This window comes from Excalfactoria chinensis, chromosome 15 (genome assembly GCF_039878825.1).
Source record: "Excalfactoria chinensis isolate bCotChi1 chromosome 15, bCotChi1.hap2, whole genome shotgun sequence".
NCBI classification, from domain to species: domain Eukaryota; kingdom Metazoa; phylum Chordata; class Aves; order Galliformes; family Phasianidae; genus Excalfactoria; species Excalfactoria chinensis.
In genome coordinates, this window is record NC_092839.1 from 4,635,493 (window position 1) to 4,655,424 (window position 19,932).

The 19,932-nt window shown below is 54.2% G+C and overlaps 2 protein-coding genes across 8 annotated transcripts in view; one reads left to right on the forward strand and one right to left on the reverse strand.

Annotated features, from left to right (window-relative positions):
* The window catches only part of PLCG1 (phospholipase C gamma 1), a 28,677-nt gene extending 19,081 nt beyond the window's left edge, over window positions 1-9,596 (forward strand). Inside the window, exons 15-32 of one of the 4 annotated variants that reach the window (XM_072350554.1) lie at window positions 831-932; window positions 1,131-1,318; window positions 1,472-1,672; window positions 1,852-1,971; window positions 2,374-2,554; window positions 2,837-2,914; window positions 3,620-3,723; window positions 3,946-4,042; window positions 4,119-4,191; window positions 4,639-4,796; window positions 5,121-5,217; window positions 5,562-5,786; window positions 6,261-6,409; window positions 7,483-7,597; window positions 7,828-7,989; window positions 8,099-8,187; window positions 8,601-8,785; window positions 9,165-9,596. In XM_072350554.1, the coding sequence (XP_072206655.1) occupies window positions 831-932; window positions 1,131-1,318; window positions 1,472-1,672; window positions 1,852-1,971; window positions 2,374-2,554; window positions 2,837-2,914; window positions 3,620-3,723; window positions 3,946-4,042; window positions 4,119-4,191; window positions 4,639-4,796; window positions 5,121-5,217; window positions 5,562-5,786; window positions 6,261-6,409; window positions 7,483-7,597; window positions 7,828-7,989; window positions 8,099-8,187; window positions 8,601-8,785; window positions 9,165-9,207 (2,367 nt within the window). In that variant the 3' untranslated portion in view covers window positions 9,208-9,596. Of the gene's footprint in view, window positions 1-830; window positions 933-1,130; window positions 1,319-1,471; window positions 1,673-1,851; window positions 1,972-2,373; window positions 2,555-2,836; window positions 2,915-3,619; window positions 3,724-3,945; window positions 4,043-4,118; window positions 4,192-4,638; window positions 4,797-5,120; window positions 5,218-5,561; window positions 5,787-6,260; window positions 6,410-7,482; window positions 7,598-7,827; window positions 7,990-8,098; window positions 8,188-8,597; window positions 8,786-9,164 lie in introns of all 4 variants that reach the window. The other 3 variants (XM_072350555.1, XM_072350553.1, XM_072350551.1) reach the window with 3 other exon arrangements.
* A 175-nt stretch (window positions 9,597-9,771) lies between these two features.
* ZHX3 (zinc fingers and homeoboxes 3) overlaps window positions 9,772-19,932 on the reverse strand; it is a 35,176-nt gene continuing 25,015 nt past the window's right edge. For all 4 annotated transcript variants that reach the window (XM_072350556.1, XM_072350559.1, XM_072350558.1 and 1 more), the window contains 2 exons: window positions 15,763-18,700; window positions 9,772-14,946 (listed from right to left, as the gene is read on the reverse strand). In XM_072350556.1, coding sequence (XP_072206657.1) covers window positions 14,936-14,946; window positions 15,763-18,538 — 2,787 coding nt within the window. In that variant the 5' untranslated portion in view covers window positions 18,539-18,700 and the 3' untranslated portion in view covers window positions 9,772-14,935. The remainder of the gene's footprint in view (window positions 14,947-15,762; window positions 18,701-19,932) is intronic.

Consider the following 19,932-nt stretch of genomic DNA (forward strand, 5'->3'; position numbering starts at 1 on the left):
CCACTGCCTTGTCCCATGCGTTAACCCCAGCTCTGCAAATGCCTCCACACCGTGCAACCACCACAGGGGCCCGTGGCCATCCTGCTGCTTGGACAGCTAAGCACTGGGGCTTTTTTGTGCTGTCTCCTGTGCTCTGCCCTAGGCATTTCCTGCTGGGCCTTGCTAGAGGCAGAACGCTGAGATAGAGGGAGCTGCTGCGCTGTAGCCTCTGTGCTGCTCTGTAGTCCCTTTAACTGCTGGCTGCTCCTGCTAGCTACTGGGGCCAGGCTCAGTTTCCAGGCCTGGCTGCTTCCTGTCAATGTGTGACCACTTACTGCAGCTGAGGATGCTCTCATCCTGTTTTGCAACGCTCCCAGCGTGTGCCCTTGCTTGTCTATAGTCTGCTTCTTCAGCTGCTTTGCGTTGATGAGGATCTCATCAAAAACCCCTCCAAAAGGACCAGGATTTTGGAAAATCGCAGTGGGCTCATGGCTGTATCTCTGATAGCTCACCTCTGGTCACCCCTCTGCCAAATCCATGCCAATCGTTTTCTTTTTGCATTGCTTTGCTCTTCTTTCGATCATCTTTTAACTCCTACTGGGGTGTCTTTCAGCTTGATCTGCAGTCAGTTTGTGTGTCAGATCTACCACGTGCAGGTTTGTTTGTGGCACAGATGAATCCATGCTTTGGATCATGGAGGTGCCATAGAAGCTCCCACTGAAATCAGTGCTGCCATTGCCTCTCCTGCACAAACAGATCATCCTTCACTGCTTGTGCTCATCAGGGAGAGAAGGTCCCAGCAATGGGTGCTGCCTCAGGGGGAGCCTCACCTGGCATGTGTTTCCTTGCAGGAATGGAACCCACATTATTTTGTCCTGACCAGCAGCAAGATCTATTACTCGGGGGAGACAACCAGTGACCAGGGAAACGAAGATGAGGAGGAGCAGAAGGAGGTGAGGGCTGCCTTGTGCAGTGCTAAGCTGATCCCTTGAGATAGGGTCTCGTTGCCCAAGGGCTGAGCATCTTTGTTGCCAGCTTCAGTGGGAGATGCTGTGGGAGGCACTTCAGGAGGTCCTGGTGAACACCCCCTGAGCTCAGCATCCTCAGCACCCCCTGCAGTGACCCCAACCCCTGTGCCTGTCCCCTCCTAGGTGAGCAACAGCACCGAGCTGCACTCCACAGAGAAGTGGTTCCACGGAAAGCTGGGAGCAGGGCGCGATGGGCGGCACATTGCTGAGCGGCTGCTCACAGAGTACTGCATCGAGACGGGGGCCCCTGATGGCTCCTTCCTCGTCAGGGAGAGCGAGACCTTCGTTGGGGACTACACGCTGTCCTTCTGGTGAGGGCCCTGCCTGCCGCTGCTCCATGCAGCACTGCGTCTCTGCAGCGGTGTGCAGCGGGTGTGCGGTGGGGCAGAGCACCGCAGCTCCCTGCGCTGTGTCTGGGAGGTGCCATCTCCCCACAGACAGCCCTTCTCTATCGCATCCCGCAGGCGCAATGGGAAGGTGCAGCACTGCCGCATCCACTCGCGGCAGGACGCCGGCAGCCCCAAGTTCTTCCTGACAGACAACCTGGTGTTTGACAGCCTCTACGACCTCATCACCCACTACCAGGAGGTGCCGCTGAGGTGCAACGAGTTTGAGATGAGGCTGACAGAGCCAGTGCCTCAAACCAACGCCCATGAGAGCAAAGAGTAAGTGTGGCCGTGATGAGATGTGCTGTGGCAGCGGGACCCCATAGGAAGCCATCCCAGCTCTCTCTGCAGTCCCTAGTGGGGCATGGTGGTCCCCACTGGTTCCCCATGGGTCTGTGTTGGGTGAGCTGCAGTGGCTGTGTGGAGAATGATGCCCGTCTGTGTGTCTCTCCCAAAAGGTGGTACCACGCCAACCTCACCCGTGCCCAAGCTGAGCACATGCTGATGCGGGTGCCAAGGGATGGAGCCTTCCTGGTGCGCAAGAGGAGCGAGCCCAGCTCCTATGCCATCTCCTTCAGGTGCGTCCCGGTGGAACACGGTGGGACAGGCACAGGGGAGGGGGTGCTGGGGAGGAAGGAGCAGAGCGATGGGGGCGAGAGATGCTGTGACTTGGGGGTTGTGGCACGTTGCTGCTGGAGTGTTTAGCTTCGTGTGGCCCTTCAAGGACCCTGTTGCTCCTTGACTGTGTTATTTTCTACCTCTGTCCCTGCCCACTATACCTGATTGCACGTCCCCATTGCCCTGCACGCTGTGGGGCATGTCTGCTCCAGTGCTAGTGGTTCATGGCATGCAGGTACACCCCTGTGGTGACACACCTGTACTGGGAGATGGCTGCACGCAGCAGCCAGCCTGGGTGCCTTGATTTTGGGTCAGACCCTCAGCCACATGCCAAGTAGCCCCTCTCTCTCCCCACATACCAGGGCAGAAGGGAAGATCAAGCACTGCCGTGTGCAGCAGGAGGGCCAGACCGTGCTGCTGGGCAACTCTGAGTTCGAGAGCCTGGTGGACTTGATCAGCTACTATGAGAAGCACCCGCTGTACCGCAAGATGAAGCTGAGGTACCCCATCAATGAGGAGACGCTGGAGAAGATAGGAACAGCGGTGAGTGTGTGCAGCTTTCAGAAGGGCTAAGCCAAGGGGTGCTGGATGGGTGGCTTGTGAGCTGATGCCTTGAGCAGCATTGTGTACCCATCTCTCATTGCCCCACTGCTACCTGTTGCTTGAGCAAGGCTCCAGGGAGCGTGGGCCATGCCTGTTTGCTCCATACAGTATCACGGCAGTGCAGTGTACCCTCCCTGGGGTGTTTTCCCCCTCTCCCCCAAGGCACGGCCCCATCGTCCTACCAAGCTGCAGCTCTCATTGCTGGCCCCTTTGCTTTCACAGGAGCCAGACTACGGAGCGCTCTATGAGGGACGCCATCCTGGCTTCTACGTGGAGGCCAACCCCATGCCGACCTTCAAGGTATGTCCCACTGCATCGTGCTGTAAGCTGCAGTGCCGGCTGCTCCCCACAGCCTCTCCCACTCCCTTCAGCCCCCCACCCCATCTCCTGGCCGCTGCAGGGGTCGGTGAGGATGAGGGAGGACCTTCCATAGGGTAGATAAGACCCAGTGCCTTCTGCTGCCATCTGCTCTTCTCTCAAAGCTGCCGAGTTTCATCCCCAAACAAATGTTCTTACTGAGAACTCCATGGAGGATGAAGACTGGGTTTCTTTCCAGCTCAGCCATGCTAGGCTGAGTATCTGGACCAGTCTGGGTTTGTTATTTGGTTAAAAATCAGAATATCTTGATGATTCAGAGTTTTTCCACGTGCTTTTCCATGCCAAGCTAGGTGGCACTGTGCCTGCCCTGCTCTGCAGGCTTCCTGGAGTAATTCATGGTACAACAGTTTCTTTCTGAGAGCTTCCTGGTGCTGCAGCCTTCATCCTCTGTGGCTCAGGGAGGACACCTGAGCCTCCAGCTCTGAATTTTGCTCTGTTGATCCAGTCAGCCTGCAGAGCTTGCCCCAGCTCCCCCAGCCCCTTGTAGGGTTCAGCCTGAGCATTCAGCAAGCATCTGTTTCCTAAAAGCTTTGTTATTTTGCACATCATACCCCCACGTCATGGGAGGTGACCTCCTTGTCCCTGTGCCGTGCCCAGCCCTACCGAACCTCCCTCTCCTCTATGCAGTGTGCAGTCAAAGCTCTGTTTGACTACAAGGCACAGAGGGAGGATGAGCTCACCTTCACCAAAAATGCCATCATCCAGAATGTGGAGAAGCAGGAAGGAGGCTGGTGAGTCAGTCCTGACCCTCCTTTTTTCCCTAGAGAATGCGATCAAAGCACGGTGTCACCTTGTGTGTCCCCTTTGGGGTGGGTATTACCCACAAGCTGTGCAGCCCCAGATCTCCTGAGCTCTGGATCAGGCACAGCATCCACCTGTCACCTGGGATGCTGAGTCTGCATCACCTGGGGTCCCCCATTGGGCACTGATGTGTCTCCTTCCCTCTCCCCCAGGTGGAGAGGAGATTACGGTGGCAAGAAGCAACTGTGGTTCCCTTCCAACTACGTGGAGGAGATCAGCAGCCCCAGCAGCCTGGAGGTGGAGCGGGAGGTGAGCTGGGGGCAGGTGGTGTGGAGCAGCGTGTGCACACGGTGCCTGGTGTGACAGTGCTGTGCTTTGCTCCCAGCAGCAGCTGGATGAGAACAGCCCCTTGGGAGACCTGCTGGGAGGTGTCCTGGATGTGCCGTCTTGCCAGATCGGTGAGCACTGGGAGTCACAGCATCACAGGGCTCAGAGGGGACCTCTGGAGATCATCTGGTTCAGGCCCAAGGAAGGGGTGGAGGAGATGCTTTGCTCTGTTAGGGGGGTGTTTAGTGGGCTGCAGGGCTTCAGCCTCCAGGTAGCCTGGCACCCTGGGTGTTGGGCATCTCCCCAGAGCCCAGACATTTGGTGGCAGGGGGCAGCCCTCTGTGTTGTGCTGTGGAGCTGTTCCAGCACACTCTGAATCTGCTCTACTATGTCTCTCTGCTCCCACAAGCCCAGAAGGCATTGTATATACCAGGGGGCTGCGAGAGGGCAGAAACAGGAGCTTCTCCTCTTAGTTCCCAGACTTGGGCTGGTCATGGGGGTCCTTCATTGCCTGCCCCCTCCCTCTGTGCTGTGACCATTCTGCTCATGACCATTCATCTGCTCCCTCTCCCACGCAGCCATCCGCCCCGAGGGAAAGAACAACCGCCTGTTCGTCTTCTCCATTAGCATGGCCTCAGTGTCACGCTTGTCCCTTGATGTGGCGGCTGATACACATGAGGACTTGCTGGACTGGGTGAAGAAGATCCGGGAGGCGGCCCAGACCGCTGATGCACGGGTGAGTCTGGAGAGCCCTTGGCAGTGGAGCCAGATTCAAGGATTCCCAGGTTGCACAAAGAGAGGTTTGGTTGATGGGGATGGCAGTGAGGTGGCTGCCAGCACCTCCATGCAGGGCTGACTGTGGCTGGTGAGCTGGATTGGCCCACGTTGCTACCCTGATAGGAGGTAAAGGTCTTCAATTGTGCAAGGTTCAATAAGAACCGTGGGGATGTGGCACTGAGGGACGTGGTGAGTGGGCATGGGGGGTGGGGTTGAACTTGGTGATCTTATAGGTCTTTTCCAACCTTTATGATTTTGTGAGACCTCTGTGTTCTCCTGGCAGCTCTCTGAAGGGAAGATGATGGAGAGGAGGAAGAAGATCGCCTTGGAGCTTTCAGAGCTAGTGGTCTATTGCCGACCCGTGCCCTTCGATGAAGAGAGTGAGCACCTGCTGGGCCCGTGGCCAGCACAGGCGGCCACTATGGTGGTACAGACCCTGCTGTAGAGGTTCCCATTGCACTGCTGCTGAGATGTGGCACCATCCGAAGTAGCCCCAGGGAGGGGGGCAGGGGAACATTCGGTGTTTATCACCTATCAAATGCTTTTAAGGGCAGAGGAGGGGCTACATGTGCCTCATAGTGTCTGACCCAGCACTGAGACGGGCTTGGTGGGGGGGTGGAGGTACCTGGAACAGGAATGTGCTCTTGTCCAGGAGCTGGATCACTCTGCAGTGACTGCTTCCCATCACTGATCCTGACTGACACTGTGCTCTGCCTCCTCCCAGAGATCGGCACGGAGAGGGCCTGTTACCGAGACATGTCCTCCTTCCCTGAGACCAAGGCAGAGAAGTACGTCAACAAGATCAAAGGCAAGAAGTTCCTGCAGTACAACCGCCTGCAGCTCTCCCGTATCTACCCCAAGGGCCAGCGCCTCGACTCCTCCAACTACGACCCCCTGCCCATGTGGATCTGTGGCAGCCAGCTGGTGGCCCTCAACTTCCAGACCCCTGGTGAGAGCAGCGGGCAGGGGAGGGGGTCCCCTACAAGCACCCTGTGGCAAATACAGGGATGAGGAGGGTCCTGCAGCCCCCGCTCTGTGTGCCAGGTCCTGCTGGGAGCCTGCTCACAGACTCACCAGGAAAAAATGACTGTTATATTTCTTTCTGTTGGGTTTTCCATTGCTTTTGTGAGTTGAGGCGTCTTGCAGGTTGGTTTGACAAGCTGAAAGGAGAGGGAATGGGGGGGAAAAGCAAATGACTTGTGGAGCACAGGTCCCCTGGGCAGAATGCATGTGATGTGTGCCTGGGCTGAGCAAGGCCGTGCTGCACAAGGGGCCTGGGGGCTTGAGCCTCATGCAAGGCACAAAGAACACAGGTGGAAAGGGCCTAGGACCTTGGTGATCATTGAAGACCCTTCCAGCTCAAGGCATTCTGTGATCCCATGACCTCCTCCACCCAACCCCCCTCCTTCCCTGTGCTCCCCAGACAAACCCATGCAGATGAACCAGGCCTTGTTCCTGTCCAGCGGGCAGTGCGGGTACGTCCTGCAGCCGGCCAACATGCGGGATGACATCTTTGACCCCTTTGACAAGAGCACGCTGCGGGGCGTCGAGCCGCTCTCCATCTCCATTGAGGTGAGTCCCAGCCTGAAGCCAGCCCATGGCTGCTGCTCTGCAGTGGGACACCCTGAGCCCTGTGGGTGCTGCACTGCACCCCACTACCTCCGTGCCCAGGATCCCAGTGCCAGTAGGTGGCAATCATGCACTGTGCTGTGCCACATCCCTGCCAGGGCAGTGACACAGCCATGCCTTGTCTCCTGTGCTGCTAAGGGCTCGAGGTGGCTGCCTTGCTGTGTGCTCAGCCCCCTCAGGGTGGGCCTTTCAGCCCCATTCCTACTCATACAGGGTTAGACTGCAGATGTTGGCCAAGGCTGGGGCACCCAAGAGAGTAACTGATCTGCTTGGGGCAATGGGGGGGAGGCACGGCATTGGCACCATCCATTTCATAACTCCCTAGAACTCCCTAACACCATTTCTCTGTGACTTCCATTTACCAAAGCACTGCCCGTCAAACTCTTCCTGCATCTTGGGGTGAAGCTGCAGCCTCCAGGCATCAAGGGACCCCATGTCACAGCCGTCTCTTTGAAGAGACGAGCTCAAAGCTGCCCGCTGTCCCCAGCCAACACCAGCTTTCATGCATGGAGAAGCTGCCTGGAGCACAGCATGACTCAAAGCATGTGATGCAGTGCTGGCAGTGCCTCCTTTCCCTGCTCCAGTGACATACGGCCCTTGGCAGGAGCGGGGAGCTGTGCTGTGAGGAAGCAGGTTGTCCTTTGTGCTGAGCACCCACTGCTGCAGGCAGAGAGGAGAAACAGCTTCCTCCAGCCAAAGTGATGGAAGGGAGAAGTTCTGATGAAGCCATGGGTGCCCAGTGCCAAGGTCCAGCTTAGTGAGTGATGCCATGGTCACAGCTGGGCTGTGCAGCTGCAGCAGGACTGCAGGCAGCTGAGCTGCTGGCTTCAGGATGAACTACAGACTGGTGACAGGCAGCAGTTCTATATCTGAGAGCTGCTTCCCTCCAGGTGTCAGCATCTCTCCTGCCTCTGCTTAGTGCAGCCCAGGGGGGAGTTATTCAGACAGCAAGTTTCTGTGTATGCAAACAAGTCTTTTCCTTGGCTCCCACCCTTCACTTGGTCTCTGTTCCCCAGGTCCTGGGGGCCCGGCACCTCCCCAAAAATGGCAGAGGAATCGTTTGTCCCTTTGTGGAGGTGGAGGTGTCTGGGGCTGAGTACGACAACGCGAAGCAGAAAACAGAGATTGTGGGTGAGTGTGGAAGGAGAAGTGACACGGGTGGGTTGGTTTCCCTCCAGATGCAGCCTTTGTGCTGGCTGCAGTGCTTAGCAGGGGCTTGGCAGCAGAGTGGGGAGGGCTGCCCGTGGTGCTCAGACACCTCACACCAAAGGAGAGGGTTGGGGGCTCTGTTCCCACCCTTAAGGGTGGAAGGAGCAAAGCGGTGCTGGGGCTGCCCTCTCACTGCGGTGTTCTGTGCACAGCGGACAACGGCCTGAACCCCCTCTGGAGCCCAAAGCAGTTCCACTTCCAGGTCAGCAACCCCGAGTTCGCCTTCCTCCGCTTCGTGGTGTATGAGGAGGACATGTTCAGTGACGAGAACTTCCTGGCACAGGCGACTTTCCTGGTGAAAGGCTTGAAGACCGGTAAGGACTCAGGGCTGCTGTGTGCGCCGTGTTGGTGCTCATCCATTTACTGAGCACGGGGCAGTCGAGGAGCTGTGCTGCAAATAGCGCGGGGCTGTGTGTGCTGCAGGGTTCCGAGCTGTACCCTTGAAGAACAACTACAGTGAGAACCTGGAGCTGGCTTCCCTGCTTGTCAAGATTGACATCTTCCCCAGCAAGGTGAGGCATTGCTGTACCCATCCTCCAGCACGCAGCTCTGCTGTCCTGGCTCCTGCTCCCATCCAGTCCCCAGGCTCAGGGCCATGCAGAAGGGCTCTTGGAGATTGATTTCTTCACCTAAAATCATGCACTGGAATGGGTTGCCCTGGGTGTCCCTGCAGATAGTTCAGGGGGTGCAGTTGTGGCAGTAGGAGATGTGGCTTTGAAGCAGGGAGGTCCAGTTGGTGGTTGGACTTAGTCATCTCAGGGGTGTTTTCCAACCTATGAGTCCATTTTGGTGGGAGCTCTATGAAGGAGCTTCCAGTATCCGGAAGCCTGGGACACCATAGTTTAGCTGTATGGCCCAGGGCAGCCCTGCCTATAGCACTGCACCATCCCAACCCCTTCACTGCTCTGTGCTCTGACCCAAGCAGGAGAATGGTGACATCAGCCTCTTTGGTGGCTCCGTGCTGCGGGAGCGAGGTGGGGACATGGCCAGCCAGCTGCTGGCCAGCAGAGCCAGGGAGGGCTCCTTCGAGGTGAGGTACCAGCAGCCCTTTGAAGACTTCCGAGTGTCACAGGAGCAGCTGGCAGAGCACTTCGAGAGCCGGGAGCGAAGGTGGGCAATGGGGGGGAACTTTGGGAGGTAGGCTATGAAACACAGTGTCCTGTTAGAGCTGAGTCGTAGCCTTGTCTGCCTTCTGGAAACCCTACATTAAGCTGGGAAGTGAAGGCAAGGCTCGGGGGGTGGGGGGGTTCACTGCTACTGGGTTGGGGTGGGGGTGATGAGATGCACAGTGTGGGATGCGTGGGGGGAGCTGTGAGCTCCTCCATCCCGCTGTGCCTCCATGCTGCTCAGGCATGGGTGTAGGAGCTGGAAATAGAAATCTCAGAGTGGTGGGAGCTCAGAGTGGGGCACACAGAGAACTGGAGCGGGGATGCAGCACAGGACCTGGAAGCACTACACCAACACCGTGTCCCCTCTGTTGTCCCCATAGGGTGCTGCGAAGGACCAGAGTCAACGGGGACAACCGGCTGTAGGGCCGGCAGGAAGCACCTCCCGTGCCTGTGGATCTCACAGCACGCTGCGAACTGGTTTCTATGGAAACGGCACTGCTATGGCCTACTTTCAGGCAGCTTTTCCAGTTTCTCCACTGAAGTGTGTTTGAGCGGAGAACTAAAAAAAAAAATTGGAAAAAAAAATAATAATAAACAACCAAAAATCCACCCAAAAAACACCCACCCACCTTCACCGACAAGCCCTTAATGAAGTGCAGGGATGTGCACAACCCGCCACCCCTCCGCTGTCTCGGTGTGCACTGGGCTGGGGGCTGCAGGCCCCACTCGTAGCACTGCCTGCAGGGCAGCAGCAGCCCCACGGCTCCATGGCCACTAGCTTAAACTCCAATAAACGTGTCAGTATTACGTGCATGCTGTCTCATTTTGTTGCCCTTGCCTTTCTCCTTGCCGGGAGGAGTGAGCAGGAGCCAGCCCCAGGGTTACAGCTGGGGTGGGGGGGTGAGAAGTGGCAGTGGGGTACGGCTGCAATGTGGGGAGGGCTGGTGGGGATGCAGCCCCGCAATCACCAGCTGACTCTCATTTGTATTTTACACTCTTTATTTAGGAACAACCAAAAATGTCTGGTTTCATTTCAACAAACTGTACAAGCAAGCTCTTTCCCTCTCCCACCCTCACATTCACATATACAAAAGGAAGGGAAACTTGCCGTTCACTTCTCAGAAGTGGCATTGTTGCTACAGGGAGTTCGTGCCCTCGGAATGAGAGCAGTAAAGTCCATAGCAGTGCAAGCTACCCCAGCCCAAGTCACAGCCACAGCCCACAGTCACAGGCAGCTTCGCTTTTTGTTTTGTTTTCTTCTTTAAAACCTTTACCAAAAGTACAAACTATTTCCTGCCTCACCCGGCTGCCAAGGTGACCAACTCAAATCGTGGTCTTAAAAAACAGTAAGAACCCACTGGAACCCCCCCCTGGTACAAAGACACAGCAGAGCTGCTGCTCTGCCCCCAGCTGCATGGCCACCCTTATGAAAGGTCCCTGTGCAGCTACAATTACATTTTCCTTTGGATAAATCCAAGCAAAACAAAACAAAAAAAGAAAAAAAAAAAAAAAGAAAAAAAAATTCCAGGTCATTCAGCACCAGCGTGATTTCTAAATAATAATAATTAAAATTAAAAACAAAACAAAAAAAAAGAGACCCCCATTAGGCTGACTTTGTGGTCTGCTGTGATCAACACGCCGTTCCCAAAGTCTCTCTTTAGTGCAATGTTAGTATGTGCAAGGGGAGTCACAGCCACGTACCCAGGAGCTCCGCCAGCCAGATGGGGCAGACAGAAAGTGCAATGTTTAGCAAGAAGTTTTCTATGCCACGGATTCCTAAGCCCAACCTTCGCTAGCACCAGTGAGCAAGAGCCCTCCTGACCCACCCTCCGTCCATGGCTTCGGCCACACCATCCACATCTGGCCGAGGGCAGCCAGCAGAGCGCTCTGCTGAAATAGGCAATGAGAAAAAAAAGGGAAAACTGCTGCTGCTGCACTAACAGCGCTCACCTGCTCTGCTCTAACACGGCTTGTGATGCCCGTGCAGCAATCCTGGCACGCAGTGCTGCCAGCAGGACACACAGCACAAACTAAACTTGCAAGGAAAAAAACAACAGGAAAGCACAGCTTGCATGGCCGTCCCCGTTGCCGAATCTTTCCCCTCGGATCAACTGAGCAATTAAAATGGAGGTTATGCAGTGAGCTGAATCAGATGGATTTGAAAAGAGTGAAGCCAGGGTTATCTGGGAAGCAAGACAAAGAAATCAGCGTTCCCATCTGTGCCTGAGTGCTGAACTCATCCTTCCCTTCCCCAGTGACACCAGCGGCTTCCAAACATCTTCTGGTCACATCTCTGAGCTGTCTCAGAGAGCGGGACTGCAGGGAAGGAGGAGCACAAAACTTCCAGCCCCCCATGGCCAAAAACCATTCCTTTTCATTAAGAAACAAACACAGCGGCCCAAACACGGAATGCAAAACCAGCCCAGCAAACATCAGCCAAGCAGATGCCCTGCAGCTCCTGCTCTGTGTGAGCACTGCTCGGCCAGGCACTGAGCTGCAGGGGGGGTTCAGATCACATCTGCCAGCAGTGCCCAAGAGGATTCCCCGGCAGGAGGGGACGCAGCCACCTTAAATACCTGCACTGGAGCTCTGCATGCTGACTGACTGCTGCAGGACTTGTGGCTGTGTTCAGTCCTCCTGCCAGGGCTGTGAGCCTGATGGGCAGCAATGCTCAGCTCGCAGACAGATGGAAACGGGAGCCTGTCAATCATGGTTTAGTGTCCTGTTTTAAAAAAATAATCATTTAAAAAAAGGAATGATCTCCAGGATGCTAGTTAGGGAACAGCAGAATTAGCAACCCACGTAGAGAACAAAGCAAACGGAGAGATGAAACAGCTTGGCTGCTGATATGGATTAATCTTGCACTGGGAAAACCAGGGCCCTGTAGGTGAGCGAGTCAGGCACAGCACAGATCAGAGCCTCGGATTATTAAGCAATTGGATTGTGACCTGAATCTAAGCAGCCTCAGAGACAGAAGTAACAAGATTCACATGGATTACAAAGGATGCTCATTGCTGTGCTTACCGAGCCCAGGCTCACACACAGCTGATGGAGGTGAAGAAAGTAATTTCCCTTCCCTACTAATGCTGGCTACATGACCTCTGTCCTACGTTCCTCCCTTCAAGACATCATCTTTGATTTGGTGATGATAAATATTCACGCTAAGAGCAGGACTGCAGTGACACCTCACCACTAGGAGAGCTGTGCTGGGACTGCTCAGCCACCTCCACTATTTAAGCTCCAGCTGCAAACACCCAATTTCTAATGTCCTGCCCCTAACCTCGGTCCGCTTGGAGATGGCACCTGCTTCTCTTTAGCTTCAAAACTGATGTGACAGGGAAACAGAAGAGCACAGAGCTTAAACCCTCTCCCCTTCAGCTTATACTTCCACGGAGATTTCAAGTCAACTAAAAATGCAGCTAACGAGGAACGTGTGGGAGTCAGAAAGCAAACTCGGTTTACTTTTTATGTTGGTTTTTGTCCTTCCATCTCCCCTCCCCGCACAGCTCAGTCCTGCGGATGGGGGGAGCCTGCATGGAACCACTTCTTAGAATTCCTCTGCCCCAAAAGAAAGAAAACTCCTGCTGTGCTTGTATGAATGCATGCAGACAAAGCTCAAAACCCTCAGCAGCTTCCAACCCTCAAGGCTGTTTTTCTGCGTACACCGGGAAATTCTCCCTTTAGCTCTCAAGGCTTCTCATCATTTTGCTGGAAAACTGGCCAAAAAAACAAGCCGAGTGCAAAACGTTTCAGCTCGTGCATGGGAAAACAGTCTGGAGGGCCCACTCCACACCACCATCCTTAAGCACTTCTGTAGATGAGGATCACTCTTCCAATCAGCCGCAGGCCTTTAAGTGCACACACCAAAATCCCACAGAAAACCGCCCTGAATGGGCCAACTACATTTCCAACACATTTATATAGCGAGTAGTTAGTAGAAGTGTACATTTTTAATGTACCTCTTAACGCAATAAAGAATCAATGGCATATCTGAACTGTATATATGTGTACTTAAATAAACCTGCACGTACATAGACAATAGTAAATTACCTACCTGCATTTGTTCTCTGAAGGCAGCACTGGACATGCACCCACACTCCATTCTGGCAGCCTTGTCTCTGGCAGCACCCCCACTGTCCCCCATCACCTGGGCTATGTGGGGTGGAGGTGGCACCGCTGCTGTGCCTCCAACCAAGGCATGCAGGCAGCAGTGCTGCTGCAGAGAGGAATTAGAGCCTGCTCTAGCTCATGGCATCCTGGGGAGGAGTTGCGACTGCTAAGGGGGGTTACGACAATGTGTCTGCATCTGAGCGCCCACCAGGCAGGCATGTACCATGAGAACCCCCTGCAGCAGAGAGAGCAGCCTCATGGAGAGGGGAGGAAGAACAAAGTAGAAAAGCAAAAGCAATTAAAGGTAGAAATCAGACACCATCTTTGGAAGAGGTCCTGAAAGAGCTTTTTGTTTTTAAAACAGATTTTTGTTTTTTGTAAACCTCTGGATCTGATCCTTTGAGGTTTGCTACCCACCCTTCTAATAAATATCATTTACCACCAACAATAAAGTCTCCCACATTAAAAAGCTCTCACTAAATAAAACCCTTCTACAGAAAAAGCTTGGCAAAAATAAGGAGCTGTGACTACTCTCCATAAATACATCAGCGGGTAAACACCAAAAACTATTTAAGTTAAGGGACAATGTTGGCTCCAAAACAAACCAGGAACGAACCGGCCACGAATTAACTCAAACTAGAAATCTAAAGGAAGTTTCTAACCATTCAAAGGCAGCAGAGCTCTGGAGCAGCCTTCCAAGAGCAAAAGTGAAGGCAAGATATGGAACCAATTTGGAGCTGAGAAGTGATTAGTTTATGACAGGACGGTCTGACACAGCACTCGGCTGGGCTGTAGCTCAGTCCTCCTCCAGGCCTCGTGTTCTGTTAGGGAGGGATATTAAAAAATGCTTCATGCAGCCGCATCACACAGCAACCACTGAGACAACGGGAGCACGACAAAAAGGAGCAGGGTTTGGAAGCAGAGAGGTTGACAGGGAAACCTGCTTGGTTCTGTCACATGAAGGCAGAACTGCTGTGCATGGAAAAAATAAAGAATAAAAATGGAAAAAGCAAATAGTTGAAGTTATCAGCACCGCTGCTGGAGGATCCTCATAGTCACAGAGGGCTGAAAGTGGGAAACTTCCTGACTGCTGCTGCCTTGCAGAGCCCTTGGAGACAACAATGGCTTGAACCACTCTCAGCAGCTCTGTGCTTCTCCGTATTTGTCCTCTGAAGAACAGCTTGTTCTCTCCGAACAATGAAAAGGATTCCAGGTCAGGATGGAAAAATTACGATGTGCTAGTTCTCAGTGATTAAAGGGAGACTTGGAGATTGAACAGCCTGCTGCAGTCAGTCTCCAGCTGCAAAAGGGAACGCATTTTTGGCCAATAAGGGACAAACAACACCAAACTCCCTCTCCTGGGTTTGCTGCTGCTTAATGGAGAGCATGCAATGCTAAATTTGACCTCACCCCTAAGGATGAACAATGAGCTCCACCTGACCTCAATGCAAGACTGGCAGCTTCGTTCTCAGGTACCTTTTCTGACATGCACCCACACACACACACACACGTGTGCATCCTGCAGAACTCTTCAATGCCAGAGCTCAGGGACTGAAAAAGGCAGAGAGGTTATATGCAGCCATGCCAGCCTTTAGAGAACAAACACCTTAATGGACAGATGAAAAAAAAATGTATTGTGCCATAATAGTCCATATCTAAGCAATGACCTTGTTTACACAATGTCTGAGATTCGTTATGCTTGTATAGGCAGCTGTAGGCATCGGTATATGAATATGAAATCTGAAAGTTTGTCCACTGAAAAGCAAACAAGAGCATCCTATTTCCTGGGTGTGAGCCAAGCCCACGGCCCCAATCTCTGCCAGCCCTCAGCCATCTCCTGGGCTGGACCAGAGCTCTGCACTCAGTGCCCAGGTTGCGCTCGCACTCTCTCTCGTGCTGCACTCAAAGGTCTCATTTATGGCAGTGCTTTATCACCACGTCCTGCTCCTGACGTCTGTTCTCAGACCGGCCCATCGACTTCTGTAAAGACCAAAAACTTCTCAAAAGTAAGAGTGGATCCTCTGGGACAAGTGGTTTGAGTTCAGTCTGTTTCTAGGAGAAAACACAACACAGGTGTCAGAGATGCTCCAACATGCTGCAGGTGCCTACAGCTGGGGAACAGAGGGTGCAGGTGCACCTCCTGATAGCAAAGCCAGGAGCCCTGGTGGAGCAGCTGCAGAGAAAAGCTGGCCCCAGCATAAAGTTGGGATGGAGCAGGATGCCTGACGTGCCTTGCCAGGCCATAAGACCTCACAGTATGGCAGAATGCCATGTTGGAGGGTGCCAGCAGGGACATAGTGTGGAAACCTCCTCTCTTCTGCACACGCCATTCAAAAGTAAGTTCTAGAGAAGGGCCAGACCCAGCAGATGTACGTGCCACGCTGGCCCTGCATGTTCCCTCCTTCTTCTTAGTCTCCACCAATGCCCAGGCCTTGCCCTGCTCCAGATAATGCTCATATCACGTGATCCAGCAGAGGTCCAAAACAGGAGTAGGACAGGGCAGGGAAGAGGCTCTGCTCAGCACAGGCATGGAATGTGGGGACACAAGAGCACATGTGCTGTCCAGGGCCATGGGAGAAGATGCTGTCAGTACTGGCAAACAGCAGCCAGACTCCTTTCTTCTCAAACAGCCACCGCTTGAGAAATAAACCTAAAGGCCACTTTCCCCCAGGGGAAGGTACATGCACAAGGCACACTGCTGGTTTTACCCCTAAAGCCAGGATGTGGCTTTGGAGCTGGGTGCTTCTTACTGCCTTGCCACGATCCCCTTATCCAGGGAAGGGTTTCCTCAGTTTAAACCCAAATAGCCTCAGCTTCCAGTGGGAAGCAGAGCGCCCAGCATGCATCCCCCTGCCCTCAGGCCCTTACCGAGCTGTGTGACGGGTGGCTGGACGGGGGCTCCGGGGGGCTCAGCTGCCCCCTCCGGACCTCCCGGCTCCCAGGGCTCACTGTTCTCCGACACCTCCGAGCCAGCATCAGGCGGCCCTTTCTGGCTCCCCGCCTGCTCGCTGCTGGAGAAAGCATCCTCAGAGCTGCTCCGGGTCTCCTCCTCCACCTTCGCTGCAAACCACACCTTCACCTGCTGGGCGCTGAGCTGGGTGCGCTCACAGAGCCCAGGCAGATCATCCTCACGCAGCGCCTTGTGCTTCTTGTAGTGCTCTTCCAGCACCTCCCGCCCCGCCGCGCTCACCTCCAGCAGGCCTGGGGGGAAGATGCCGCGCCGGTAGTTCTCATACCATTTGAGCTGCCCGTTCTTGTAGCCGTACCGACTGTCACCGAACCAGCGGATGACCTCGGCCCGTGGCAGGCCGGTCTGCGACACGATGGCATCGTACTCCTGGTTCGTCGGCCGCTGCGTCTGCACAAACATTTGCTTCAGTAAGTGCCGCTGCTGGGCTGTTTTCTTAAAGTTCAGTTTGGGTTTGGGTGGGCTGGGGGGCAGGTTGCCGCCGCTGTCCCCCTTCTCACCTGCAGCGGTGCCGGGGGCCTCTCCCTTGCCATTGGATTCTGTCACACGGAGGTTCTTCAGGTTGATTTTGATGGGACTCACCTTGCGCTCGGCTGAGTTGGGGTTGCTGGCAGAGGTGTCGAGCGAGCCGTTCTCACCCAGGGCCCTCAGGTCATCCAGAGAGTCTTCTCCTTCCCCACGGCCGTTCTCAGCCTCTCCTTCCTCCTGCTGCTGCCCCGCTTCCTCCGCTTTCTTACTCTCCTCCGCCACCTTCTTCTTCCTCCTCTCTGTGAACCAGCTGTCAATCTCCCTCCGCGTCATCTTTGTTTCCCCCCTCAAGCGATTCACCTCTTCCTCCGGCGGCTGAGGATTTTGGGCAAAGCTGTTCTCCAGAGCCTTCAGCTGCTCCGGCGCGCGCTCCTTGTACTTGGTGGCCGTGAAGTCGGGTGCCTGGTGCCAGGACTGCCGCCTGCCTGGGTGCTGCAGGACCGGTGCAGCTGCAGCCGCAGGCGTCAGCTCCGCTCCCTTAGGAGGCACTTCGAAGGGAATTTCAGGCAGAGAGTCGAGAGTGCTGTCTCCAGGGAAGATGGCCCTGCCGCCTCGCACGTTCCTGTAGTGGTATCTCCTGTCGCTGAACCACTTCCGAATCTCCTTTGTGGACAAGCCAGTTATTTTTGTCAGCCGCTCGACCTCAGCCTGCCCAGGGAATTGATTCCTGCAGAAGCTGCCCTTCAAGGCAGAGAGCTGCTCGTGGGACTTCTTGTTCTTGAAGACGTTGGGATCCAGGAAAGTCTGTGAGGAGATGGCTGGGCAGGCGGTGAGCACCGACGGGGTGGCTGTGACCACCTTCAGTGCTGAGGCGCTGCCGGAGCTCACTGTGCTGTGCTGTGCTGCAGGTGGGGGCTTGGGGACGGAGCTCACTGCCAAGGTGAAGGAGGAACTGGTGCCCTTCAGCCCATTGGCCATGATGGGCTGTGTGACCAGCAGCCCACCCGTGCCCTCGGGCTGCCCCACCACGTGGCCCGGCAGAGTCGCCTGGATGAGGTGCGGGACGCTGCCAGGGTTGGCAACTAACGGCGTGTTCAGCACCGTGATGGTGGGCTGCGGCACGGACTGGATGACCGTGTTAAACATCTTCTTCCTGGCATCTTCTATCTCCTCTGGGGACCAGCTGATGCCCTGCTTCAGCCTCTGAGCAGTGAACCAGATCTTCAGCTGCTCTTCAGGGTATTTTGTCACCACGGTCAGGTAGCAGAGCTCAGCTTTTGTGGGGTAGGGGAACTTGTGGAAAGAGTTTTTCAGGAAGCTGTTGGAGTCCATGGCTGCATTGTACGTGGGAATGCTGCTCAGGGGAATCATCACCTTGGGAAGGGACTTGGACGTAGGTAGCTGCTGATGCAGGGGAGGCTGCTGCTGCAGTGAAACGAGCTGCGCAACACCCGCCGGCAGAACAGGCACATTTCCAATGATGGAGCCATTAACTACGTGAGATGATTTTGTGGCACTCGCAGTGGCCTGGCTGACCGGCACCGAGCTGCTGGTGAACGAAGCCTCTCCGTCCTTTGCCTCTGACTCAGCACCCAGCTGACTGGGCACACTCTCCTTCAGCGTGTGGATCTTTTTGGCCTCAGGTTTGCCTTTCATTATCTTCATGATGGGGGTTTTGGTGATGATGATTTCAGACTGACCATCCACCACTTCCTCAGGGACCTCTCCTGGAGGGTCGTGGCTGCCAGCAGCATCCGAGAGGCTCTGCTCCACGACTGTACGACTGTCCTGCTTAGCCACCCTCCAGACAAAGCTCGTTTCGCTGCTGTGAGACTCTGCATTGTGCTGTGAGAGCCCTTCGTGGCTCTTCACCAGAAAGTTGCACGCAACGCACACAAAAGTGGGCTCTTTGCTGAAGTCGGAGTGCTCAGAGTCCAGGTGCCTGAAGAAATGCTGAACATCTTGAGACCCAAAGTCACAACCTTTGCAGATGTAAGTGTCCCCATCAGTGATGCTGCGGTACCCATTGGACAATGCTTCGCTGCTGCTGCTGGTGGCACCGGCATTGCTCTGGGCCAGCCCTTCAGTGGGAGCATCTTGCTGTGCTCCTTCAGGTTCCTCTTCAACAGTCTCCAGTTCGGTCTCCTGAAGCACCAGTGTTTTTACTGGGATCATGCAAGGAGTTGTGGATTTCCTTTTGCTAGCCATCACTACGATTAATCCAGATGATACTATTTCTCTTTAACTTAAATTAAATTAACATTTAAAAAGCGCTATTGCAAGTGCCCTGTCTTCTAGATTCCAGCAAATTCATGATGTCCCAAGGAGCTGATGTCAAATGTTGACAAATGTTCATATTTGCCACTGAACCTGAGGACAAGGAAAGGGAGGTGGGGTTATTTCCCTTGGCATCACACAAAGCACAACTGTATTTAACCGTTTCACTCAATAAATCACCTTCAGTGCCTTTGGCTGGAAAAATAAATAAATTAATTAACTTGACCTTGGATTTCCCATATTTTTAGACTCGCAGACTATGAATTACCTGTTTGAAAAACAAACACGCCAGCAGGAGCCAGCCATGCTGTGGCAGCAGAGCCAACCTGCTGCTCAAACCGCACCTCCCTTCCAGTTCAGCTCACAACCCCAACCTCCTCCAGCTCCATCCTTTTATAAAGCTCCCAGCTCCACGCACAGCAGTGCTGTAAGCACCCATGGGTGCTGTAAGGCAGAGCTGAATACTTTTTCTCCCCATAATCTCTTGTGAAGGAATGCAAGGCATTTAGAATCATAGAATCATAGAATCATAGAATTACTCAGGTTGGAAAAGACCTTGAAGATCATCAAGTCCAACCGCAGCCTAACCAGTAGCCTATCTCTTAAAAAACAACCACAAAACAATACCACAACAACAAACCTCTGCTAAATCATATCCCTGAGTACCACATCCAAGCGGCTCTTAAACACATCCAGGGATGGCGATTCAACCACCTCCTTGGGGAGCCCATTCCAGTACCTAACCACCCTTTCTGTAAAGAAGTTCTTTCTAATATCCAACCTAAACTTGCCCTGGCGCAACTTGAGGCCATTTCCCCTTGTCCTGTCACAAGTCAGTAGTGAGAAGAGACCTGCCCCACTCTCACTGTAAGAACCTTTCAGGTACTGGAAGACAGCAATAAGGTCTCCCCTCAGCCTCCTCTTCCTCAGACTAAACAGCCCCAGCTTCCTTAGTCTCTCCTCATAGGGCTGATTCTCCAAGCCCTTAACAAGCCTCGTTGCCCTTCTCTGGACCTGCTCCAGTACCTCCATGTCCTTCTTGTGCTGAGGTGCCCAAAACTGGACACAGTACTCGACACAGTACTGGACACAGTACTTTGTGGTGCTGCGCATGCTCAGCTCCATTCCACTGCTCAGCTCTGCACCAGCACTGTGCAGGGAGAGCCTGCTGGGCTCCTGCCTGCTTCCCATCACAACACATGATGGAAATCAGTTTTACTCTTGTAAAAAAAACCCAAACTTAATAAAAACAACAACTTACCATCCTGCCTGATGAGCCCAGAGACACCTCCCACCCTTCAGAGCAGCTGGGATCCCAGAGCTCC